Source organism: Monodelphis domestica, chromosome 8, assembly GCF_027887165.1.
Source record: "Monodelphis domestica isolate mMonDom1 chromosome 8, mMonDom1.pri, whole genome shotgun sequence".
Lineage (NCBI taxonomy): Eukaryota > Metazoa > Chordata > Mammalia > Didelphimorphia > Didelphidae > Monodelphis > Monodelphis domestica.
This window is the reverse complement of record NC_077234.1, coordinates 52359243-52387224: the sequence shown is the minus strand read 5'-3', so window position 1 is coordinate 52387224 and position 27982 is coordinate 52359243. Positions and strand designations below refer to the sequence as shown.

Below are 27982 nucleotides of genomic sequence, written 5' to 3'. Positions count from 1 at the left end.
TTATTAACTTCCATAAAAGAGTGGTCCAAAAATTATTACCAGATTTTTAAAAAATCAGTGTAGCTGAGGGGTATTTTAAAACGAGATCTAATTTCAGAAATGGATAGCAGTTCAAAGTTGGAGTTTGGAGGCGCTGCAGAAAAGGCAGGGAATTCCGCCGTTTTCCCATTGCCAACAAATGGCACAGGGATGTGTTTTGACAAACATGTGTTGGGCTCTTCCCTTTAAACTGGATGAATGTAAAAAGTTTTGTTTTACATGCACTGGACTGGATCCCTCGCTTGTAGTTCAGCTCCTGTGAACAAGGATAGCAATAGGCAGAGGGAGAAGGAGAAAGGGGAGAGACAGACAGAGAGAAAAACAGGTAAAAGGGGGGCAAAAAAGTATTCGGGAGACAGAGACAGAGACAGAGACAGAGACAGAGACAGAGACAGAGACAGAGGAGAGGAGAGGAGAGGAGAGGAGAGGGAAGAAGCAAGCTACTATTCAAGGCTTGGAGGAAGAAATAAAATAAAGGTCGAAGGGAGGAAGGGGGTGGAGAGAAAGTCTCCATTCCAGCCAACTCGGTCCCCAAGGAGAGAAACCGCGGAGACTAGGTAGTGGGGAAGCGAGGCAGTCTTACAGAAAACAAGCACTGTGAAGAGGGTTGTTCTTGGCAAGAGGTAAGTGTTACGGGCTGCTTCCTGGGGCGCGGGTAGGAATGTGTCACCATCAATCAGCCCATTGATCTCCAAGTTTAAGTCCTCCAGGCTGGGCCAGATGTATACAATAAGAATAAAGGGGGTTTTGCTGCACGTAAATTGAGAAACAAAAAAGAAAGCAGAGGAAGCAGACAGAGGAGGAATGGACCAAGAGGCAAGTGAGTCCTGGGGACAGTAAGACTGTTGAAAAGCCTCTCAGCAGTAGTTCATAGGAAAAAGGCAAAGCTGGTTATCATTTAGGTATTTTACTTTCAGCTACAAGATCTGCAGCTGACCAAGCTTCCCAAGAGCAAAGAGAGAGCCGAGGAGAGGGACGCATACATCTCCTGGACGGTGAAACCCAACCCACGGACCTCCAGAAGAGTGGTTCCTTTAAAGCAGCCCCGCAGAAGCAGCCCAGGAAGACTCTGAGGCTGAGGAGGACGGGGAGGTGTATGCAAGAGCACCCCCTCCCCAGGAAGGTAGGGAGCGCTCACCTGTGGGGATGATGGACGGCTTCTGGGCTTCCGCAGCCGCGCAGGCCTTCACAAAGTGTAAGGAGAGCGCTAAAAGAAGGATGGGGGGCTTCAGCTTGTCTCTCGCCATCTTCGCCCCTCAAGAAAGAGATCCAGCTTGGGTCTACAAGGAGAAGCCAGAGCAGCCCGGGAGCTCTCCTACGCCCCCCAACTCCCCTCCTCTGGCGTACTTCTCGCGAGACAAGGTCCCCCACCCCACCCCCAGGTCCGCTTGCCCGCGGATCTGACAGCTGCGGGAGTCCAGCTGTTCAGCCTCTGGGTGGGGCACTATAGGCAGGCTGCTAGCGTTGCCCACTCCTTCTAGGACCAGGAGCCGAGGGGAGGGGGGGAAGCAGTGTGGGAAGGGGGAGTGAAAAATAGGGTCGGGGTGCGAGAGTTTAGAGGTGAATGGCTCAGGCCTGTCTGCAAAAGGTAGAAATACCTCTCCCAAACTTCCCGGGTGTTATGGACAAAAGGGTAACTTCCAGCCTCCCCGTACGCTGTGGGAGAGTGACTTATAACTTTCCCAGGCGGGGATGGGAGGGGTCAGAGCCTGGGCTGCCCATCCCCTCCTTTTCCCCTCCTTCCCCTAGTCTTGTTCCACCTCCTCCCTCCCGGCTATTGGCGGCCAGACTGACACTGAAGCGTCTGTGTAAGTTTCTCCGGGTGCAAGCCTGGGCGGGCTGACTGGCGGTCGCTGGGTGGGTGGGTGTGGGGCATCTGTCTGTCTCCTTCCCATTCACTTTCCATTCCCCCTGTCTGGGTTGTGTTTGCTCACCGTGGACACTATTTAAAGAGCTGGCTGCAGCTACGTGTAGCTTCGCACGCAGATCTGCCTGAACCCAGGAAAGTAATTTTGAATGCTTGGGGAGGGGAGTGAAAATGGGAGGAGGGGACAGGACAATTAGAGATTGAGTTCTCTTTTGCTCTGGTGAGTGAGATCTAAGGTCAGCTTTAACAGATAAGAATTTACCATTTTCTGAGCTTCAGCAGATCCACCACACTGGACTAGAATTCAGAGCACCTGAAAGGGTCATTTAGCCCCACTCTCTCCCTTTACAAATAAAGAAATGAGAGCAAATCAGCATTTGAACTCAGAATCTCTAATTCCTAATCTGAGACTTTTTTGCAAACTATCCAACAAGTTTCCATTCGGGTCCCCCAAACAGTTTCCAGGCTTGACAAAGAAAGAGTCTCATCAATCCAGGGGGCAAATCTCATCACTCTGTAAAAGAAAGTGTTTGACTTTTATTTAAATCAATATAAAATACAATTTTTATTGTCTCATGATCATTTCTTTTTCCTGACTCCTGGCCCTCAATAAAGAGACTTATAAATTCAGAAGAATTTGAACACTGTAAAATCTCTAAACTTTTTTAGTTCTTTTTGAAAATTTTCTTTTAAAGGAAAAGATTCCTTGGAGATGCCCTGCCTTTCCCAAGTGCTTCCTGTTATTACCCTTGTTTAAATAAAGTTGGAACTGTATGTCACTTAGCATATTCTAGCCTACTTTCTCTTCTAGTTCAAAATATATTTTTAGAGATGGCATGTGGCAATAGACTGATCTATAAAGATAAAATCTGGCAGTTTTTCAAGAGAAGAGCAAATTAAAGATACAGTACATAAAATTAGCTGATAACATATATTGCTTAGAAAAAGATAACCCAATTTTTTCACATTGTATTAAAAAAATCAATATGGCCTAGTATACAATTATCAAATTGAAATAATATGATTAATAACAGAAGAAACTGCCCAGAGAGAGACAAACAACAAAACCACAAGAAAATACAGATAAGAATCCCTTTATTTTAAGACTGATATGATCATTGTTAACTGTGTGAATGTCTCTGCTTGGTCCAGGAATCTTAAAATAGATAAGGAAAATCTGGAGGATTCAGAGAAGTTCAAAAGAGAAAGGAACTTAGTATCTATGGAATGAGTAACAACAACAAAAAACTATGAAGAAAAAAGAGAGAGATCATAGTTCTTTAGTCTGAAAATGGAAAAACTGAAGAATAGATGTCTTCAAAACATGTTTCAATAGATAGTCAGCAGAGTTTTCCTACCATGCTCATGGAGATAGCTCTTGCTGATTTGCCATGCCCTTTGACAGCTGAATTTATTTTCCCCTACTTCATCTTGCCTTATTGTCTTCCGTGAACTTCAAAAACATCAAGGTAGTTTAATACAAGGACACTGAACTTCAAGTCAGAATACCTGACTTGAGTTCAAGTCCTCCATTTATTTTATTTTCATTTTGGCCTTGGCCAAATCATTCCTTCATCTGAAAAAAAAATAGGTATTTTAATTTTTCCAATACCTTTTTTCATAGGTTATTTGAGAAGAATAAATGCTCTATAAATGCAAGCTATGATAATTAGCCCTCCTCTGCCTAAATCTACAGGATCTGTTATACTGGCTGGTATAATATTCAAGTTTTGTGTTTGGAGTCATAGGATTTGGAGTTTTAATCCAATATTGGCTCTGCTTTTTATGGTAAGTTTGATTTAGAGCAGGACACTTTAATTCTCTGGGCCCCCAGTTCCTTCACCTATAAAATGAGGTAATGGATATAGGTATCTTTTAGGTCCCACCTAGCTCTAAATCAGACATGCTTAACTTGGAGTCTATTAAAAGGTCATTTTTTGAGATTAGCAAAATATTTTGATAAATTTGTTTGAGTGTTTGGTTTACTTTGTAATCCTGTACATTTTTGTTCATTTAAGTACATCATTCTGAGAAACTGTCCCATAAATCTCACCAGATTACCAAAGGGGTCCATGACACAGAAAAAGCTCATAAGCCCCTTTGTATAAATCCTATTCTCCCATAACCTTTCCTGGAAGTTAGATTTCTGGTCCCAACTCTCCTGACCAGCCTTTTCCCCATGAAAGTATAATATTCACAGATGTTTGTTTTATTGTTTCTAAATCCCAATCCCATGGAGAATTCCAAGTGATCATTTTTTTTCTTCTATTCATTACCATGTTAAAAAACCACAATGTCAAGAATGTCCTAGTCATCTGCTTCTTTAAAGTTTTCTAAAGAGCTATTCTCCTTTCTCAAAAAGGCTGTACTCCACATCCCATTCAAAAGCAAAATCTTCCCTTGTGGAGTTTATGTCTCTGACTACCTATTGGACATTCTATTCTTCTAATATTTCTCTGCATATGTCCCTTTCTCTCCTCTGATATCCCTTTCAAGATGGGTTTTGGCTCTCTTCTCATCACCCTCATTCAGCTTAGAATATTGCAGTAGCCTGCAATTTGATTTCCTTGCTTCAGGTTTTCCCCATCCCTAGCCATCCTCCATTCAGCTTTCAAGTTGACCTTTCCAAAATGAAGGTCAGACAGTGACACAATCTGACCCAATCTACACCCCCCAGTTGTTGTTGTTGTTTTGTCCTTTAAGTTAGGTCCTTGTTAAGACTTTTCTTGTCAAAGATTGGAGTGGTTTGCCTTTTCCTTCTTTAGCTCATTTTTACAGATGAGGAACTGAGGAAAACAGGATTAAGTGACTTACCCAGGGTCATACTTAGGGTAAATGTTTGAGGCCAGATTTTAACTCAGAAAGAGGAGCCTTCCTAACTTGAAGCTTAGTGCTCTATCCCCTGTACCATTTAGTTCCCCCTTCCATAGTAGCATTTTAATAAAATATTTGTTGAATTCATAATACCTTATACTTCTATAGATATCATACCTTTTGATCTTCACAGCTTGTGAGACAGGAAAATATATCATCTCCCCATTTTATAGATCAATAAACTTGCCCAGAGATGCATGGCTAATAATAGGAGGACTCAAGAATGGAACTGAAGCCTTCTAGTTCATCATGTGGAATGCTTTTCCAACTCCATCACTTCCTCTTTTTCAAGTATTTCAGGGCTATGTGGATACTTTAAAATGAAGTGTTTAAGCTAGTTTTCACATAAGAGATTTGATTAAATATAGGTCTTGAAGAAGAGTCCTATCATTATGGAGGAAAAGGGAGATGCATGGAAATCTAAAAATTCAAAGTACATTTTAAGGAACAGTGAGCACAGTGGCTCTTTCACTTAGAATTTATTGGTAGATAAGGCTGAGAAGGAAAACTGGGATCAGAATTGTAGAGGCCTGAAACACCAGGTTAAAGAGTTTGGATTTCAGCCTGTAAGCAATGTGCAACCATTAAGGAATTTTTAGCAAGAAAGTGAGGGGATCAAAAGAGTACTTCAGGAAGATTTATCTCTCCATGGTGTGTAGGCTGGATTGAGGTTAATGCAATAGTTCAGACATGAGGTAATAGGGCCTGATTAGGGTATTTGCAGAAGAGACAGATGGGAAAGACATTTAGAAAGAGGAATCAACTGGAATGAGAGATGGATGGTAGAGGGAAAGGGGAAGCATCAGAAATGAGTTGGAGAAATGAAGCCTAAGTACTAGGAGACTGGTCATGCCATTAATACAAGTAGAGAAAGACAAGGAGAAACCCTAAGGAATAAAAAGGTTAGGCTATGCTAAGGTGAATGTATCTGTAGAATACTGAGATCAAGTGAGTCAACATGCATTTACTGAACACCTACTATGTGCAGACACTGTGCTAAGCACTAGAAATACAGAGAAAGGCAATATATATTCTGCTCTCAAGAAGCTCAAAGTCTGATGGGGGAGACAACATGTAAACAAATGTGTATAAACAAGCTATATCCAGGATAAATTGGACATAGTCTCAGAAAGGGGGTTTTGAGATTAAGGAGGTCTGGAAAAGAGGGACTTGTAGAAAGTGAGACTTCAACTGAGATCTGAAGGAAGCCAGGAAGCAGAGATGAGAGGGAGAGAATTCTAGCCATAGGGGATAGCCAATAAAGAGTACTATCATGAAGACTTGGCATGTCTTGTTTGAAGAACAATTAGGAGACACATGTCATTGGATTAAAGTGTAAATGGAGGAGGCAATGGTATAAGAAAAATGGAAAGATAGGAAAAGATACAGACATAAAACACTTTAAAAGCCAATGGGGATTTTATATTTTATCCTGGAGGTAATAAGGAGTTCTGGAGTTTATTTATTATTATTATTTTTTACTATGTACATAGCAGTGAGATTGATGATGGCAGCTAATAATGATGATTACTAATTTGTAGTTGAGAACATTATTTGCCTAACTCTTCATTTGAGCCTCAGTAACCCTTTGAGATAAGCATTGTAGGTTTCATTAACTACATCATACAAGTGAGATATAACTGATTATACAAATGTCAATCATTATTCTTGCCACACTTTTGATAGCATTTATCATTAAATACTCTATCTGATCTTTCCTTTCATGTTACAAGCTCATAAAGCAATGATAATTACATTATACTTGCACATGAGGACTTTGGTTAGATGACCTGTGTGGCCTTTTTTTCAGCCAAGATCCAAAATTGTGCTGTAGTCAGCTGAAACCATAGAGGACTTTAATTTTCAACGTGATCCTTTGCATATCTGAAATAAGCAAACATTCAAAATCAGTGACTGATTTATTGTTTTGTTGATTGCCAAGACTTAATAAAGTAATAGAGAAAATGTTAATAAAGCAGAATAAACTAAAAAAAATCTTCTAAGCAGATTTAAACAACAACAACAACAACAAACCTTTACCTTCTGTCTTAGAATTAATATAATTTTCAAGGCATAAGAGCTATAAGGGATAGGCTATTGGGCTTAAGTGACTTGCCCAAGATCATATAGCTAGAAAGTGTCTGAGGTCAGATTTGAACCTAGGATTTCCTGTCTTCAGACCTGCCTCTCTATCTACTAAGCCACTCCATCCTAAGCAGATTGGTAAACATTTGTCAGCACAGCCCTGCTTTCAGCCCTTCCTGACATTTTGAGCTTAGAATATTTTTTAATATTATAAATGAAAACAATCTTCCATGGTCCTTCATTCTGAATCAGATCTTTATCTTTATACATTTTCTAGATAACTCTTCTCACTTCTGCTAAGATGAGATTAAATATGTAGCCTCTGAACTGCCATTTTTGTAGATATGTCCATGATGAAGACACTGACCCAGATGATTTCAATTAAATCCCTCCAGTTAAAGTGAGATTGATGACTGAGCAAACTTCTCTTTAAAAGCACTAGTGATTTTTAGGTGGAGCAAGGATGTTAAAATAAATTTATTTGATGCAAAACATTTAGGTTTTGTAAGCATAAGAAAATGTCTTTATTTTTTTGGGTAATAAGTGAATGGATCATCTCCTTAGAATAGTATTTTTTTTTCTAATTTCCTTGATCATATCCCAAAGAAAAGGCAGAAAATAATTTAATTTGTTAAGCAAGTTTAAAGGAAAATTGCCTAACAGTCATTTTACTTTTTGGAAGCAATACTGACATGGTTAACAGATATGAATTGTACTATGTATCAAAAGGCACACATGGAGAAAAAAAATGATGTCAGGAATTAAACTCATATTGAATTGGATGCCTTACCCCCCCTCTTTGGAGCATGCTCAACCCCCATTCCTAGTGACCACAGGGAAACTTGAGCATGCCTACTTCCAGCTAAGTATGATTCATCACTGGGTTGCATCCCCCATTGGTTGCTGAGCCAAAACTCCGATAGATAACAGACTCTCAGGTTCCTTTTCTTTTCTGGATCATAGTATGAGGACTATTCTAAGAGTTAGATTGGTGGTAAGAGGGAAAAATGGAATCCTTAGCCCCTATACAACCCATTTAGAATGTCCTGAGCACATGTTCTACCCAGGCAACCCTGTGCCTATCATGAAGATACTTCTTTTTTCTTATGTTTCTTTACCCAAATATGTGATTGAGCAGCAACTTCAGAATGTACAAATCCTTTGAACCTTGTGAGTTTCAGAAGATCTTGATGACCGAGGAGGCTATCGAGGCAACAACTTAAATATCCATTGGAGTCATCAAATTGTTTCACCAGCAGGTTGGTACCAAGAAAAGAATCAATACAGAGATAGAGGCAGGACTATTTGGCACTTGACTAGACCTTGCTAAGTATACATGAAAAGTGAAATGGCTAATTATAGGAAATGCCAAACTGTATTGAACCTGCTGAAGTTCAATATATAATTTCAGTCATCTTCTATACACCAGCAGAGTGTAACTAGGCTTTGATTTTACTTTCTGAATCCTGTTAAAGTCATTCTGTTAACTCATTTATCATGATAGTCTGTTGTGGTAATAAAATGACCCATATTATACCTGATTCATAGGATTCATTGGGCTTTTCTTTTACTCCTTCTTCCTCACATTTTGGGGAAATCTTAGACTAAAGACAAAAGAGAATGGTATCTGGAATGAGGGAAAGAGGTATATTTAAAAGCCAATGATTATGAGAAGTGGGAGCTACTACCACTACTGAGAAGTCTAGTTTCACCACGTCTCAATAGTAGGCAAACTACCGAAGAAGGTAAAGGATGGGTCATGAGCCCCTGTGGCCTTATCCAAGCACTACCTAGCTAAACACTGGGCTAAAATAGGATCCTAGATTCTAGAACTAAAAAGAACCTTAAAGGTCACCTAGTACATAACCCCCTCATTTTTCAGATGAGTAAACTGAGTCATAGAAAAATAAAATCATAACATAGGAGTTATATGTGACAGAGCTAAGATTGGAATCTTGGTCATCTGATTCTAAATTCAGTACTCAAGTCAAGTTTTCTTCCAAAATTTTATGTCTTAAATATATATCATCCAAAACTCAGAAATGGTACAGCAAGGACCCAATCAGTACAAATAATGAATCCCTAAAGTTATGGCATTATTTGAATTCTTACTGCATATTTCCCTTGAGCTAGAATCAATTAAGATATTTTATGCAATTATAACTTTGAATAATGTGACTTCTACTTCACATGCCTTCTTTAGAGGATTTATTATCCATACTATTGGAATTTAGTTACATTTGACCAGGCTATGCCTCTTATTAATGTCAGCTCATACTTCTCTGTTATTGATGGACATTATCCCTGGAAGCTAGACCCCATGAAAATGACAGAAAGTGTTTCAAGAACACAGACAGACCTACAGATCAGAAAAATATCTTGAAGCTCTTTTTCTCATACTTGGTCTATGACATAGCAAAGTGAAATGACCATGTTGCTTAGGGAATGAATCATTTCATAGGTTCAGTAGAAGGCATTTGTGGCTTCTTCCATTCATTCTTTCCCAAATGCTTAACCAAAATTTTATATATTGTTTTTACCATAATGCATTGTTACTCCAAGAGGATACTGATGATGAATTCACTCCCAAATTGTCAATTTAGAGCTAGTGCAGATGTTTAAAGGTCATCTAGTATAACCCCCACTTTTTAAAGAAATGGAAACTTATTCTCATAGAGATTAGTTGACTTGTCCATGGTCACAAAAGTATGTCTGGGGTAGAATTTGAGCTTAAGTTGTCATGACTCCACATCCAATGCTTTATCTACTATCACCACATTGCGTTAAAAGAAAAAGACATTGAAACTACAAGTATGATGTTCCCTTCCCAGTATAACCATGGAACTCTCGAGCCTCCTTGTCTGAGTTCTCTTCCTACTTCTTCATTCACAGTTGTGAGTATTACTGAAATGCATGTATATTGGGCAAACCATATAAACTTTACATCTGTATTCAAGTATCATTTTTATTTAGTTTCTTTTTTAATTATCTGTGTCTAGAGTCAGAACTTTGGTAGAACAATTGGAGCTTTCCCCCCAGCAAACTGAAATTTAAAGGAAACAAATTTATAGTTTGTACAATTTTCAGTACTATTTTGACAGTATTTTCACATCTGCAGTATAAAAACTGGTTTGCAAAATCAGTGTATTAAACTAAGAATATACCCATTGGCAATCTCTACCATATGACCACTTTGTGAGCTTCTCACAGGCTTATCTCTCTCTGCCCCTTGTTCTTCCCCTTGTGGGTTAATTTCTGTTTATAGGGTGTCTCCCATTTTGAGTTGGTTGGTTTAAAAGTGAGTTTAATGCTGTTCGTTCCAGGCACCAAAAATCACTCATTAAAGCCCTCTGTCAGTCCATATCAGTACAGCTTCAGTTTTTAATCTTCTAGTAAATAGGGTTTATTTCAGTGTAACATTTTTCCTTATAGTACTGAGCAAACAGGATGTGAAGAAATATTTCAGAAATACTTTTCAAGGATGATCTAGATTAGCACAATGCCCTTGCTCGATGTGGGCTTACGAGTCTCACCCTATTATCACAGCTGAGACATTTGCTCAGCCATCTGCAAGACATCTCATTTTGTGAAAGTGTACACTGACATGATAACTGTTCTCTGGAAGACAGAGAGAAAGAAGATGGTTATTTCAGTTAACGCCCTTTTAATTTCATGTTTCAACTTCAATCAGGAAATTTATCTTAATTGATGTTTCCATGTTTGATAGCTACCACACCAACTTCTACTTTCTTTTCTAGTCTTTAATGTGTGACTGCAGTCTGTATTTTACACATAATTAACTCCTGTTTGAACTGAAAGTAAAAACAGTATTTGGGGGGGTCAGAATCTTACAGTGTTTAACAACAAAAATTCCTGGTATGTATCTGCTGTTATTAAGTAACCATTTAAGGGTAACTAGGTAGCACAGTGGATAGAGTGCCAGACCTAGAGTTAGGAAGATCTGGATTCAAATATGGCCTCAGATACAGTCACTTGACCCCAATGCCCAACTCTTACTGCTCTTCTGTCTTAGATTTGATACTAAGACAAAAAAGCATGGATTTAAAAATAAAATAAAAATTAAGTCACCATTTAAAGATCCAGACTTTTGTTGTTATTAAGTTACAAATTGAGTTCATGAAAACTATCTGTAGCCGTTCTTGAATATGAACTTTTAGTGCATTAGGGTATGCATTCAATTATTCAATAAGTGGATTGTCTTGGCTGAATTAAAATTAGAAAACTTCTTTTATAGCAGAGCAGTTGAAAAATCAGTCTTCTGAAGAATCCACATTCTAACTTACTTAAATCCAGCATTGTCATTCATTTATATTTATTGAACACCTAAGAGGTAGAATGTATTATGCTAATTAATGAAAAGTCATATTCCTATTACTTTTTAAGTTAAAGAAAATCATCAAATAACTGAAAGCAATATGTGTGTATATACAATGCTTAAGATAGATAGATAGATAGATAGATAGATAGATAGATAGATAGATAGATCTCAGAACTATATAGATGAATGAACAATTATCATTGGATACTTTTCTGCTCCATTTCCATCTATTCAACATGAAAAGGATTCAAAGAAGGCTTTTAACATATTGGGTGAATGTCCAGTGGAATATTCATCAGAGGACCTGGACAAGACCTGCACAAGATGAGCAGGCAAAGACATATCATGATCTTTCATGTTGAAGAGATAGCCATACCAATAAAATCACAAATTCACTGAAATACCAGAATATCACCAAAAGAAAATATCTGAACATTTTAAAGAAGTAGATTATATAATTAGTTGGAATTACAGATTTATTTATAACCATGATTACTATCATTTGCTTTCAAGATACCAAACAGTTAATTTATCATTCCTAGTTCTTAGATTCGAAATCACATTGCCTAAGGCTAAGTAGCAAATTGTGCCAGCTAAGGGAAAGTATTTATGCCATTCCTTTTATTTTTGTCTTTGGCAAGGACATTTTTCTTAACTCTTCTTTCCACCTGCAGCTCTCTCTGGTCTCAAATCTAGGGATCAAGTAGCTCCTCCCAGAATACTCTGATCACTTCTAATCTCATCACCATGATGCTAACAGTCTTGGATTCTGGACACCCTCTTATCTTCTCAGTTCTCTAGAACTGGAGGGTGAGAGGGTGACTTACCTCCTTCCAAAGCTTTCTGTTTAGAGCATATTATGTATTTGTAGCTCTGTTATATTTCATCTCCAGGGAACAAGATACTCCCTCACTAGTGTATGAGTGGGGAAAATCAAGAAGGAACCAAAGTATTAGGAAAGGGGGAATAGATATAAAGTAGCGTCCTTCTCTCAAGCAGAGCTGTTAACTATGGAGTCAGGTCTGACTAGAGATAAAAGGGTAAGTGAAAATCCCCCTCATCCTCCTTCTTCTTTAGATGATGTATTTTGTAATTCCCCTCCTAACACATTGAATATGATTGAGCCTTTAGGAAAACCCCAAATATCTATTGATTTGGATAAAAGGGTTGAAGTATAATAAGAGTAGAGGAAAACATGAAGTCCCTAGCTATTTCCCTTCTACAGATGGTTTCAGAGATTTGAATCAGGGAGCTTTCTTTAGAATAGGCTCTTCTTTTCCCCTAAGGGAAAAGTCTCTTTCCTAAAGATATCACCTATGAAATGGACAGGATCTTCTGTTTCTCAGGCAAAAGGATTAAGGGATTTATATAGTTTTCACAATAAGGATTAGTTCCCTCTCACTTCAAACCAAGGAGAAAAAAACCTTTAGCTTCCCAACTGCTCCTCCTTTTAACTTGGCTGGAAAGTTCCATCCCATCCTTTAATGGCAGCTGGGTTCCATCTCATCTCTTCCTGAGACAGTTTTTCAAATCAGTCTTTTCCATTCCTTTTGGCATTTCCCTCTTACACACTAGGTACCATCTCCACCCCCTCCCTCTTTCTAGCTTCCCTCTGTGCATTGTCTTCTCCCATTAGTTTAAAAACTCATTGAGGGAAAGGACTGTTTTTGTTTCTTTTTTATTGGCATCCCCAGCATAGTGTTTGGCACACAATGAATACTTAATATTTGTTTCTTGAATTATTGAATTCCCTCATCTCAACTTTACTTGTTTGTCCTTTTTTTCCAATGTATAATGTAATGAAGTACAAGCAAATCATATTAATTCTAATATTACTATTATAACAGGTTACTTACTAGAAGGAGAAAAGACTGCATTTTATTTTTTCATATTTCCATGTAAAGAGCTGCAACAGAATCTACTATGCTTCAGCCACGGTTAAAAATGCAGGGCAGCAATTCTCAGACTGATTGTAATGGAATTCTGTTGCACCATTAGCAATGGCACACAAAATCATCACACATACACACACCCAAAAAACAAAAACAAACAGGAAGACTTATATGAAGTGATGCAAAGGGAAATGAGCAGAACTAGGAATATATTGTACACAGTAGCAGCAATAAAGTATGATGATCCATAGTGAATGACAACTATTATCAGCAGTCCAAAGATCCCGGCCAACTTCAAAGGACCCCTGATGAAAAAGGATATCTTTTGCTATAGAAGGAATTGATCATGTCTGAATGCAGATTGGAGAATACCATTCTTCATTTTATTTTCTCCATGAATTTTTCTCTAGCATAAGAAACATGTACCTTTTTTATAAGATGACAAACATACAAATATGAATTATATAACAACACACGTATAAGTTGGATTCCATTGCCTGCCATTGGGGGAAGGGAAAAGAGTAGGAGGGAGAGAGAGAGAACGTAGATAAAAAAAATATCAGAAAATAATTATTGACAATTGTACCATCATAATATGGAAAAAAATTAAGAACTTCAAAAATACATAGAAGAAGATCTTATTGAAAATTAAAACATTTTGGCTTTACTAACTGGATCAACTACTAACTAATTAGGAAGGGGACAACTTTTCCATATCTTAGTTCTTTCTTGTACCAGTCCTTTCCTTGCTGAGAAAGATATTTTAAAAATAAATGTATTCTGTTTTACAGATGAAAAGGTATGGTTTTACAAAGATAAGATTCAGTTTTAAATCCTGCTAAGACCAGGGCTCCTTGTCTTGTTGTCTAATTCAGGATTTCCCCAAGAAACCATATTTGATTAATATCTGAGTCTATACAAGAAAAGTAACAAGTCCTCACTACCATACAAGCACTCCAGTTAACTTACCATAAAATGCAGAATCTAGACAACCCAACAACAACAAAAATAAAGAATTTACACACAAACCCATAAAATCAAGACAATTCTCCTTTCTCTAGTTGGTCTCAGCCTCCCTGGCATTGCTCTACCTCTCCTAAATGATAATACTGTCTTGGCATAACCCGTGATAAACACAAAGAATTTGAGGTTTCTAGAGATTAAGCAACATATTCTTTTTGTGGTAGCCACTTGTCAGTGACTATACTATTCTCTTGACACAGTGTTATTCTGCCATGCTCTGCCAACAAAGAGAAAGCAGTTGAGATCAATAGAGAGTTGATCCCTGCTTGCTCTCCTGGACCTACAACAATCCACATAACTCACAGTACCTATGAAAGGCAAGATCTGAGTTTGCTCCTTCATATTGTGGCCTTTCGTTTTCTTTTCTATTTGCTGACTCTGGCTTTTACAGGGTCTGAGAACTCTGTCTGATCTAGAAACTCCTCAACTCCAGCTGGTTAGCTCTGTTCAAAAGATTTGCCCCAGGGATTTTCCATTTGGTTCAGGAACTTCTCTACTGGATCCAGGGGAGCTGATCTATGGAGTCCTTCCTTGCTCCACCATACCCTATGTGCTGCTGCTGATTTATGTTCCTGCATTTCCCATTTTAACCCAGAAATGCATTGCTACTAGGCTACTACCTCCATTATCTACTATACTTGATATCATGTGCTTCTCTCTTTCTGGCTTCACTAGACAGAAGTAATATGTTTGCACAAAGCTGGCTTTTCTCCATCTAAACTCCTAACTTTAATTAGCCAAGGCCAAGGAGATAACCCAAACATATGAACTGGCTAGTAATCAAATATCATTAGTGTTGAATCAATGCTCAAGGCAAGAAATTGTTCATGAGACACTTATCGCTGCCCATTCAAAGACCTCCTCAATAGGGACAACGAGAACATTTTCTATTGTCTAGGTGAACATCTACATTGTCTAGGTGACCTGGGTTCAAAACTGGCCTCAGATACTTCCTAGCAGTATGATCCTGGACAGATCACTTAACCCCAACTACCCGTGTCACTCTTAAGCTGAGACAAATATTTTTTAAGGCAGGCCAATTTGTATTCTTCACCAATTAAATATCATTTTATGAGACAATTAGCATATTTTAGTATGCAATTAAAAATATTCCAGATTTATGGAATACTACTGGGCCATAAGAAATGATGGGCTAATTAAAAAAAACAACAACAACAATTTAGAACTACCTAGTGTTACAAGGGAATCAATTTAAAAGACTGATATATATTAATTTAAGGTCGCCAAGGAATTCAGCTATGTAATTCCTAAATGAAAAACTCAAGTCAGCCGTCAGCCTTTTTTGGAGTTTAATTACAATAGGAGCAAGAAAGGAATTAGAGATATATATAGAGAGAGAGAAAGGGGAGAGAAGGGAATAGGGCTTAAATACCCCTTCTGTTTAGGCTGGGCCAAAAGGCCCAAGCCCTTAGATAGCTGGGGCAAAGAAAAAAGATCAGTCCCTATTACTCACGTGTCCAAAAAGGAGAAACAGTCTCAGAGGCCCCCACCTTCAGCTTCCTTCAGAGCAAGCTTCCTCTGAGCCCAGGAACCACACCGACCAAAAACTCAACCACACCCCCGTCTTCAGACCCTCCTATCTTTAAGGAAACCATCCAAGTATCTCCCCTCAGTTCTCCCATCTACCAATCACACTTCATCAATTTCCCTGTGCCAATGGAGGCTCTAGCTTAACCCAGGACTGCCCAGAGGTTTCTGGCTTTTGCACATGTCTGTTGAAGGTCATATTTTCAAATGATTAAATCTTTACTCCTTTGTTACAGCCCTTTCTAAATCCTGTTAACTTGAGTATGGTAGAGATTGGAATAATTAAATTTTGATCTAGGCTGCAGCCCTTACTCAATCCTATTAGGACTGAATAGGGTGGAGATTTATTCCAAGTATCTCCATTGTATCAATTCTAAAATCAATCAAGACTCAAAGAAATTCCTGTTCTATGCTTAAGCATAGGTCAAAGTCCTTTCCATTGTTCAGCAAAGGGTTTCTGTCCTAAAGTAATCTTAAGAAGGGAAGAGAAGGAACCTCCCATGCCAATGGGGTTCACATTCTAATACACTATCAGTAAGAAATTTTCCAAGTATGAAATATCCCAATGGTGAAATTTCCAACATTTATAAGTCTAAGGAATTTTGAGGTTTACAATCCCCCCTGATGATCATTGGGAGACTAGTCTCCCCATTGATCATTTAACATAATCATTTTGTAGTTCTAAATTCACTTCTAACTAAAGATATACACAATATTCAATTTTCTAAGAGAAATTAGAATAGTGAGAGAGGAAATAGAAAAGAAAAGAAAGCAAAACCAATGTTTGCTAGGCGCATTGACAGAAAGCCAAATTAGGGGCAGTCCCTTTTGGCATAAATGTTACAATAAATGTTCAATCAAAAGTTCAGTCCAATCAATCACATCCAAAGTTCATTCTTGATCTTCTTAATGAAGTGTAGGTTTTTGGCATCTTTCTGCAACAGTTCATTCTCTGGATATAAAAGTTTCAAGCTTCTTTCTTGAAGATCTTTTCTCGAACAAAATCAAAATCTTTGAAATTTTTTATAACAGTAAAATCTTAAACAAAAGTCTTGGATTTTTATAAAAATACAATCTCAAACAAAAAAAAATTCAAAAATTCTTAGATTTTAAATTAAAATACAATCCCCCCTGAAGTAAGTATTTAAAAAAAAATATCAAGTTTAGCTCAGAATGCAATGTTCAGTTATGGGGGTGTATGTGTCAATTATCAAAAGAATAGAAAAATAATCAAAAACATAAGAAAAATTCAAAATAGACCTTGTATAGGTCCAGTTTAAAGTAATTTCTATCCCACAAGTATGTAGGACAGAATGCAGTAATATTTCACTTAGCCATTTGTAGCCAAGACTACATGAAGTTGCCATAATATAAGAAGGAAAGAATTAGAATTCTATTTTGATGGGGAAATGTCATTCCCTTGTCTGATTTTTTTTTCCTTCAGAGATATAGGGAGCCAGCATGATAGTCAAGCTTTGTACTTGTTTGAGTACTTCGAAAAGAGTGTAGATACAAGGAAGTCCTACGACTTAAACATAAGTTAAGCGTCGCAACCTTGAGTCTCAGTTTAATATTTCATGTGTGCTCTATTGGCACTATTCAGGTTTAGTCTGTGCTCCTTGTTTTTATCCCTTTTCCTGGAATCAGACACAAACATTAATCACAGTCCTATAATATTTTATCAATAAATGGCAGGTTCCCATAGTTTAAAGCTTTTAGGCATATATTGATATTATAGCAAGAGTATATATATTAACTTGTATTACTGCAGGGAAAAATATTAATATTAATTATGTGTACTTTCAGTACAAAAAATGAGAAAAAAATCAAATATTCTGATAAAAAATAAAAGAAAAGAAATAAGAAAAATAAGAAAAAAATCGGTAATTCAATATATTCTTGAGAAAAAAAACCAGCATCCATTTGTCTATGGATTATTATCTCCAATTCTTATGATAAGATAGAGTCACAATTCATATGATAGGATAGAGTCAATCAGTCTCAGCAGAAGATGCTTTCTTCACATGTGAGCAGTGAATCCAAGAGTCTCTTTCTCCAATCTTTATAGATGTTGGAGTAGTTAATAATATTTGGAATGGTCCTTCCCATGAAGGTTGAGTTTCTCCAGTTCGCTTGAAATTCTTGATATAAACTTTATCTCCTGGGTTCAGGTCATGTAGAGAAAAGTCTAATGGTCCAGCTTGTACTGCAGCTCCGGATTCATGAAGTTCACGTAGTTTGTGCTGTAACTCCTGTATATAGGTAGCAATAGTAATATCTCCCCCTAATAGCGATGTATAAGCCGGGGAGAAAGGCTTAGCCTGTATAGGCGGATGTCCAAAAAGCATCTCAGCTTCTAAGATAAAATAGGGCCAGAGGGAGAATTTCAGGCCATTTTAAATGGGTCTCAGTGCATAATTTGCCAATCATAGTCTTAAGTTCTTTATTCATTCTTTCCTACTATTTGGAGAGGAGAAAAAAAACTGAAAAAGGTTAATTAACATCAACAAAATCAATACAATCTAAGAAGAATCATCTTTATTATACTGGGAAGTTCCCTGGGCACCCTCCTGAAGGGCACCTCTCTGAGGGTCATTAGTACCTCGAGTAATTTTTGGACGAGCGCCATTTCTCATATATTGTTGAGTATTATCATTAAAATTTTCTTCAATTTGAGCATTTTCATTAATTTCCCAATTCCTATTTCTATAATTCTGGTTTCTAAAGTTCTTATTTCTATATTCATTATAGTTATTTCCATAGTCATTATTATAATTTCTAGAATTCTGGTTTCTATAACCATTATCATAATTTCTATAGTTATTATTTCTAAAACTATTATTAAACTGTGTATTCCTTCCAAACATCTTAAGAAAGGTTCTACATTCCATCATTTTGTGGCCCTTCTTCTCACAGAAGTGGCAAGTAATGGATTGATAATTGGATTTCTGGAGAGGGGCAATTGTCGTTTGTTCATTATCATGCCCACTTTCTAATTTAGTTATCCTATATATTACACATCTCATTTTTTTCTTCATTTCCTCCATGTCATCATTATTTTCTTTCTCCTTTTCTTCGTTTCCCTTTAAAACATATATAGCTGATTTCGCAATTCTTCAAGGTCCATATCTGACCATCTTGGGCATTGTGTTTTAAAATAATTTTTAATTACCTTGCAAGAATTGTTTACAAAGATTCTTCTAACTTGTCTTAAACTATTCTCTTTAGTTAAGTCCCAATCTAAGTATCTGTCCCCAAACTCGATAATTCTGTCCATAAATCTGGAGGGTGTTTCGTTTTCCTTTTGCTTAATTTTTTCCAGTTCCATCCACTTATCTGTACTGTCTGCACATTCCTTCATGGCCATGAGGATGGCCTCTCTACAATGGTATAGTTGTAGATAATCCTCGGGATTATTATAGTCCTATTCGGGATCCTGAGATGGCCAATGTGCTGCATTACGCCCCCGGGTTTTGTTGACATGAGCAATTATTTTATTTTTTTCACGTTCACTTAAAAAAGCCTGTAGTAAGCTCTCAACGTCCTTGTAAGACGGATTATACTGAAAAAATATGTCTCCCATCTTTTTTGTTACTAGAAAAGGATCTTGTTCATATGTGGGGATATTTCGTGTAAATTCATTATTTCTTGGGGAGTAAACGGTATCCTATGTCTTAAAGTCACCACATCCCCATTTCGTCCTATTTCAGGTACTTCTCTTAGAGGAAACAGGCCTCTAGTTGGATTTTGCACCTGTGGGTCAGTTTGACAAGGACAGGTTTCTCTAGGAGGACAAGATCTCCCTTGCATTGGAATTTGGTTTTCTGTAGGAGAAGGAACATGAGAAGCTGGAATTGCAGGGGAAGGGTTTTGGGGATTAAATTCAGACAAGATTTGCACTACACGAGAGAAGCAGTCTGTTAACTGGGCTATAGGGAAGGTGTTTTCCATCTCTATTTCAGGGAAGGAAATTTCCTCATTCAAAGGTTCAGAAACAGGTCTGTTTCTGGTAGAGTGGTTGTTTGCCAATTGATCCTGTAAGAAACTTTTTAGATCTTCTAATTGGGCTTGCATTTTATCCTCAATTTTTCCTATTTTATCTTCCATATTTCCCATTTTATCCTCAATATTTCCTATTTTATTCTCAATATTTCCTATTTTATCCTCAAGTTTTTCTATTTTATTCTCAATATTTCCTATTTTATCCTCAATTTTTTCTATTGTATCCTCAATTTTTTCTATTTTATCCTCACTATTTTCTATTTTATCCTCAATATTTTCTATTTTATCCTCATTTTTTTTATTTTATCCTCAACATTTTCTATTTTATCCTCAATATTTTCTATTCTATCCTCATTTTATTTTATTTTATCCTCATTTTGTTTTATTTTATCCTCATTTTGTTTTATTTTATCCTCAATATTTTTTTATTTTTTCATCTCTAAATATAGTATTGAGGAGTACAAAAATGACAGTACCTATTAATATAAAAATTTGGAGATATCCTTCATTCCTCAATGCCCCTACTTCTTCAGCTGCCATATAATTGTCAAAGAATGTAGTACCCATTTTTATATATATATTTTGTAATTTCACAAAACACGTGGGGAGCAGGGCAAAGCAACAAACTTTCCACAGGGTTTTTTTTTTTAATGCAGGAAGTTGTTCCTTAAGGGAAAGGATATTTAGAAACAGTTCTTCCAGCCAGGACTTTAGAGTCCTGTTGCTGAGATTTAAAACGACTGTTTTCTGTCTATCAGAGTCACACAGCTGGGAAGTATCTGAGGTCCGATTTGAACCCAGGACCTTCTGTCTCTAGGCCTGGCTCTCAATCCACTGAGCTACCCAGCTGTCCCTTAAGATTAAAGGGAAGAAAAAGAAAAAAAACTGCTGATTCCAATTTAACTTAAGGAGAAAAGAGAAAAAGGTTTTTATACTCACGTGTTCTAGCAGCTGTGTCTTTAAGCCAAGTTTTTTGTTAAAAAAAGGACTAAGTGGTGAGACGGTATAGTAAAAAGGCAAGGAATTTCAAAAGTTTTATTGAGAGGATTCTTTAGACTCCCGTGTGGTCAGCCACAATGTTACAAGGGAATCAATTTAAAAGACTGATATATATTAATTTAAGGTCGCCAAGGAATTCAGCTATGTAATTCCTAAATGAAAAACTCAAGTCAGCCGTCAGCCTTTTTTGGAGTTTAATTACAATAGGAGCAAGAAAGGAATTAGAGATATATATAGAGAGAGAGAAAGGGGAGAGAAGGGAATAGGGCTTAAATACCCCTTCTGTTTAGGCTGGGCCAAAAGGCCCAAGCCCTTAGATAGCTGGGGCAAAGAAAAAAGATCAGTCCCTATTACTCACGTGTCCAAAAAGGAGAAACAGTCTCAGAGGCCCCCACCTTCAGCTTCCTTCAGAGCAAGCTTCCTCTGAGCCCAGGAACCACACCGACCAAAAACTCAACCACACCCCCGTCTTCAGACCCTCCTATCTTTAAGGAAACCATCCAAGTATCTCCCCTCAGTTCTCCCATCTACCAATCACACTTCATCAATTTCCCTGTGCCAATGGAGGCTCTAGCTTAACCCAGGACTGCCCAGAGGTTTCTGGCTTTTGCACATGTCTGTTGAAGGTCATATTTTCAAATGATTAAATCTTTACTCCTTTGTTACAGCCCTTTCTAAATCCTGTTAACTTGAGTATGGTAGAGATTGGAATAATTAAATTTTGATCTAGGCTGCAGCCCTTACTCAATCCTATTAGGACTGAATAGGGTGGAGATTTATTCCAAGTATCTCCATTGTATCAATTCTAAAATCAATCAAGACTCAAAGAAATTCCTGTTCTATGCTTAAGCATAGGTCAAAGTCCTTTCCATTGTTCAGCAAAGGGTTTCTGTCCTAAAGTAATCTTAAGAAGGGAAGAGAAGGAACCTCCCATGCCAATGGGGTTCACATTCTAATACACTATCAGTAAGAAATTTTCCAAGTATGAAATATCCCAATGGTGAAATTTCCAACATTTATAAGTCTAAGGAATTTTGAGGTTTACACTAGGATAATAAACAGCAAAATGAGTAGAATGAAGAGAACGTTATACACAACTACAGATATAATACTTGAAAAATAACTTGTGAATGTTACCTCCAGAGAATGAACTGAAAAATAACAACATAAAAGACATAATTTATATATTCATACATGTCTCCTGGATGCTGTCATCTATGCTTCAGGTAGGGGAGGGAGTCATATAAGTAAATTCTATTAATAAAAAAAAAACAACGTACTGGATTTCAAAGTTTGGTTTTCCTACCATCTTAGTGACCATATATTCTCTGGGGGAATGTATCTTTGATTTATAATTACAATAAGTAGACAAAGAAAGAGTTGAGCTAGTTACTCTTCAAGAGAATTTCTTAGGAACATAAGTAGTCTACAAATGAGATGCAAAATAGTTGTGCCCTTTTAAATCATTCTTTATGATTAGCAAGGCATTTATCTTTTCTAATTTCTGTAGTTCAAAATTAACTTGATTACACTGTTTAAAGAATATACAATGGTGAAGGAAGGAGGCAATAAGAACCTTACATAATGCCTGAGTTTACTTTCTGTGAAACCACAGTCCCTATAAAAGTCCCTATTATATACTTTTTTTCAGTAAATGAGTGAATGAAAGAAAAGATTTATTAAACACTTGCTAGGTACCAATCTATGGACTCATTCCTGGGGGTACAAACAATTCCTACCATGTGTAAACTTACATTTTAATTCAGGGATGTGGCATGATACTCTGATTCCCTTTTTCTCTGCCTTTGAACTGGCTATTCCCCATGCCTAGGATTTTCTTCTTCTACATCTTTGCCTTTTGGTTTTCCAGGCTTCTATCAAAACTCAGTTCACTACCTACAGATGTAACTACCCTCCCTTTTGGGATCTCCCTTTATCTAATCTTCAGCTAATCTATGTGTATATATATATATATATATATTTTAATATTGTGAAAGCCTGCAACAAGACAGGAATAGCTGGGACTGATGACCTGTCATGCAAACAAGAGCATTCTGTTTGGAATATATATATTTAAATGTGTGTATATACCTAGTTATCTTCACGATAACTCTCCCATTAGACTGTAAGATTATTGAAAACACAAGTTGTTCTTGTTTTTCTTTGTACCTCCAACCTTAGCATAGTGCCTAGCACATAGTAAATACCGAATAAATATTTGTTGACTGATTGACATATAGAGGAGTTTTCCAACTGCAGGAAAGATGGTAAGATTTAATGGTCTCCCATACTACCAGGAAAATTATAGTTACTGACTGACTCAAAATGTGTGACTACAGTTCAGCAGGAACTATGCCCATTGAGATATCAAGAAAAAGAAAATGCACCTGAGAGTCAGAATGGAAAAAGGGCTTTGGTTTTCCCTTTCCTAGAGCTGGGATTGGGATCAAAGAAAGAATAGAGGTGTCAACGTGTAGCCAACAAGGGGAAATGAGAAAGGGATATATTTTTTAAACTCTTACTTTCCATCTTGGAATCAATACCATGTACTGGTTCCAAGGCAAAAGGGTGGTGAAGGCTAGGCAATGGGGGTTAAGTGATTTGTCCAGGGTCACACAGCTGGGAAGTGTCTGAGGCCAGATTTGAACCTAGGATCTCACTCTCTAGGCCTAGCTCTCAATCCACTGAGCCACCCAGCTGCCCCCAGAGAAAGGGAATTTGATAGGAAAATTTAAGGAAAAGCCCTGACCAGAGAATCATTTCCTGCTAGTCACGCTAGGCTGATCTGGTTCTGAATGAGTTGGAGAGGGGATAGGAGATTCCCACAGCAACTTCTCCCATTTGACCATCTAATATTCACTAATTACATGAATTAATAAAATTAATTTCATTAATGGCATCATTAATATTAATACAAAGTGAAAATTTTACTTGCATACTTAACACAATCTCATTTCTTCCACATGAAGAAATGTGGGTACAGGGGCTAAGACTGCTTTATTTTAACTAATGGGTATTCATTTACTTCATTAACAAACAACTTATTCCCTGACAAACATCCCCTAAGTGGAAAGGTTGGTTTTAATAAAATGTTTGTTTTAATATAGTTAGAATGGTAAGCTGTTTTTTGCAAATATTTCTATTAACAAGATTGCTACTTGGGATCTGGATGAAATTTTTGGTTGTACAAAAAGCCATGGACTTCAGTATGTGACCCTTTCTAAAATGTTTATCGAAGTTGAATGCCTCTTTTTTTGCCAAAAAAACCTCAAAAAACAAAACAAAAAACTAAACTCAGAAAAACATATCTTCAAAATACATTGTTATAATAGTCTCATTAAAAAATAATCCAAAAGATCAACAGGTTAGTATTGTTGACAATACCATGATGATGTTAAGTGGTTGTTGATCTACTCTTACTTATCTTTAAATGGAAACATTTGTTTAACTTTTCTTCCCAGACATGTTTTTTAATGAGTTTCAAATGCCCAGTATAAAGAAACCACGTCCTTTTAAGGGACTTTTTAGTTATTTTTCAGTAGTATCCAAATCTTCGTGACTCCATTTGGGACTTTTTTGGCAGAGATCAGATATTGAAGTGGTTGCCATTTCCTTCTCCAGCTAATTTAACAGATGAGGAAAGTGAAACAAGCAGGATCAAGTGATTTGCCCAAGGTCACACAGCTAGAAAGTGTCTAATGAAGGCTGAACTCTATCCACAGGCAACTTAGTTACATTCCCTAAAAACTTTTGCCAGATTTCACAATATTGGACTATCATCAACCACTGATTAATGAATGTGCTCCCAAAATGGAAATTTAAACGCCCTGTGAAATAACTCTCTGGAGAAGGCAAATGGAGGAGAAGAAAATATCAGAGACATGAGGTGGGCTGTGACTAGTTTATAATGTAGCTAGTGCTTCTAGTAGAAGGCACTGAGGCTTCTGTCTTTGTGGGGCAAGAAGCAATACCTTCCTCGAGGTGCTGAGACGTTAGTGTTTTCAATTGGTAATTTTATGACCTCTTAATATTTTATAGCCTACAATATGCCATTAAAAACAGTACAAGAAATGAGGATAAGTGAACTTGAAGGCTTCAGGTTCTAGAATCTCCAGAAATAAGAGTTTGGGGGAATGGATATTAAAGTGCTTCCTAATTGATTTCCACCTTTGATATTTATCTTACTATTGTATGTAATTGTCCTTTACCTTACTATGAGAGCAAGTGTTTCATTCTGGCTTAGAAAGAAGGTCAGTGGGAATGGAGAATGAGATGATTATTCCATCTTAAATGCAATAAACCTGGAAGTTGACAACTGGGAGACATTATAGGTGGTCCCCAAAGATGCTAAATCAGCCTCCTAATCCAGCAAGCTACACATTTTTAACTCATTGCATAGAAAATTTCTTTGACTTTTGCCTTACAGCAATTTTGTTTCCCTTATATAGTGTGTGCTATTTGAATTTGTAATTATCTCTGCTTTTTCTCTAATACCTTCTCTTTTTAGTTCAGCCCTACTCTTATATATTAAAACCAAACAAACAATAAAACATCATCTTGCAGGAAGGATTGGAAAAGAAGAGCCAAGAAACTCAAAAAAGAATTATATATCACCATGCAATATCCTCTTAGGAGCATAGGTTGATAGAAGCTGAGAACTTTTTAGCCCAATTTAGTCTGTTCAGTTAAGTTGTTGTTTTGCTTTGTAAGCTTAAGCTGTGATAAATAATGTTTTTTAAAGCTTGCTGATTTGCATTCTTTTCCAATTAAATATTATTCTTTTATCAGAAAATTATCATGCTTTGAGTATGCTTTTTAAAACATTCTGGATATCTGGATCACTATTCTGCCATAACAAACAATGAACACACTAATGTTTAAAAATACTAAGAAAGATATTCATGGGATAATGAACAGTGAAAAGAGTACAAACAAGAGAACATTATACACAGCTGCAGACTTAATACTTGAAGAATAACTTTTGAATGTTACCTCCAAAGAATGAACTGAAAAATGGAAACATGAAAGATTATATATATTCATATCTATCTCCTGGATGATGCTTTCTATGATGTAGAAAGGGGAAGGAGAGGCTGAGACACATAAATAATTTTATTAATAAAAATTATGGATTTCAAATTTTGGTTTTCATTGCATCTTGACCATATCCTCTGGAGGTATCTATCTGATTTTTATAAGGAGAATCAATAGACAAAAAGAAGGTGATCTAGTTATTCTTCAAAAGAATTTCTTAGAAACATAAGTATTCTACAAATGATATGCAAAAAAGTTTTACATTTTATATATTTTTATGGTTAACACATCATTTGTGTATTCCAGTTTCTCTAATTTCAAATTAAGTTGATTATCCCTTTTAAGATTCATAAATTAGCAAGCAAGTGCATAAAAAGATTTAAGAGATTTCATCAGGTCTGCTCCTGTGAGGTCACAATGCATTGCTATTCTTCCTTTAGACGATTTTTAAGTTCATATTTCATTGTGGAATGCTTTTTAATTAAAGATCACTGCTTCTCTACAAGGCCGGAAGACATTTCTGATGACAGTGACCTGGATTAGTGCCTCCTTGCAAAATTTACTTGGGTGTAGCTAGGCATGAATGTAAAAACTCTTTGTGAAATTCTGAGTTTATAATGTACTGAGAAATAGCCTTCAACTGTGCTTTTCTATATCACTTCTAGACATCAATGCTGTTTGCCCAAAGCATAACATCATTAATTGTTTTTATGAGATAATCAAAGTCAAAAGAAAGGGATAGACCAGGATAATATCATGGAAAGAGAAAGAAACATTAGAAAGAGATAAAAGCATTAGTAAAACTTAACACTCAGCACTACATCTCTTTTACTAAAGGAATAAAGAGCATAATTAGAAGGTGCATGCTTGTTGTGTCTGTTAAAAAACTGGATAATTACATATGAATTCATCTGAGGATAACTTGTTGCTCTAAATCAAATTTTGGACTGTGTTCATTTTTTTTCTTTCAGTTTTTAAGATGCAAAAATCTAGGCCTTTAGTTGATATGCAATAAATGTTTATAAAACTACCCTCTAGTTTCATATGAGACTAATTCTTCATGAAGTCTTTTTGGTGTTTCTCAGACTCTCAACATGGGAAGGGATCGCTTTCCACTCCCATCATCAAGATTATCTGGAATCAGAAAAACACATGGCAGCACCCAGTGCACCAGCCAAGTTGTGAGGGGTCAAGAATCCAAAGCCCTCAGCTGGGATCCCATTCAGGGAATGACAGATCCCAGAGCCAGGTTGTAAGGTACAAGTTCTTGTTCTTACTGAGAATGCATGGCACTTCAGCCTGAAGTTGGAAGTGATGGAGATTATAGACAAAGTGTAAATGGAGTTTTGTCTTCCAGGACTACGTTCCCCAGAATTCCTTTACTTTTTCCCAGAATTCTCTGAATTATGTTCCCTACTTTGCATCCTTACATTTTGTAAATAAGTTTGCTGCAACCCTGCCTTTTTCTCTCTCTTCTCCAGCATGCATGACTGGGAAAGCTGGCTTTACTCAGGCTTTTACTTTTGTCTTTTTATTCCTTTTACTTCAAGTGATTTTTAATAAATCTTATAAAATATAATTCTTGGAGTTACTGCATATTAATTTTAATCCTACACCAAACACTGAAAGAGTTAAGTAAGATCAGGATCCAGAGGCATGTCATGTAGCAGCAACTGGCAGAGACTAAGACTAAAATGAAAAGGCACCAAATTCAATTACCCTGAGGGCTGGCAGCAATGGAAGCCTGGATTTCCTCTCCTTGAACATAGGTGTTGCCTAATGTGTTCATCACCATTTGTGATGGACTCTCTAGGTCTATACTCCCCTCAAGTTTGTGTATTTGTGGGACAGGGCATTCCAGGCTTATAGAAGAGATTTGTTTTTACTTATGTATATTTATGGAAGAAAACATTTTAAAAGGAAATTTTAAAGTGTGTTAAAACTTCACATAGCTTAAGTAAGCTTCAGACAGTTAGTGGAATTTGAACTCTTTACTTTCCCTTACCAAATTTTCGATGTCTAATTTTCAAAGGAGCATCCAAAAACCTCTAAAGAGAAGCACCCTGACCACACACACTTAATATCCCTTTCAGTTTAGCAGTAGGAGTAATCATTCTATCACACCTCTACTCTTGACCAAGAATAATGTCTCTGCTTCCAATTCTTATAGTAATTGCCCACAACTTGTATGTGTCTACTTGGTGAATATACTGTCAGAGACTGAGCCCACTGAGTCTGTGAATGTTAGCGATGTCTTTCTCTGTTTCTTCTCATGAAATG

The 27982-nt window shown here is 36.9% G+C and overlaps 1 protein-coding gene and 1 long non-coding RNA gene across 4 annotated transcripts in view; one reads left to right on the top strand and one right to left on the bottom strand.

Annotated features, from left to right (window-relative positions):
• The window catches only part of PLOD2 (procollagen-lysine,2-oxoglutarate 5-dioxygenase 2), a 106309-nt gene extending 104994 nt beyond the window's left edge, over positions 1-1315 (bottom strand). For both annotated transcript variants that reach the window (XM_001371757.4, XM_007502093.3), the window contains exon 1: positions 1178-1315. In XM_001371757.4, the coding sequence (XP_001371794.1) occupies positions 1178-1286 (109 nt within the window). In that variant the 5' untranslated portion in view covers positions 1287-1315. The remainder of the gene's footprint in view (positions 1-1177) is intronic.
• On the top strand, positions 446-27281 carry LOC130455848 (uncharacterized). 2 transcript variants are annotated; one of them, XR_008914031.1, is made up of 3 exons: positions 446-662; positions 957-1162; positions 26788-27281. It is a non-coding gene; the product is annotated as an uncharacterized LOC130455848 (long non-coding RNA). The 2 variants fall into 2 exon arrangements; XR_008914030.1 differs by having other exon boundaries at positions 957-8124.
• The last annotated feature ends 701 nt before the right edge of the window (positions 27282-27982 follow it).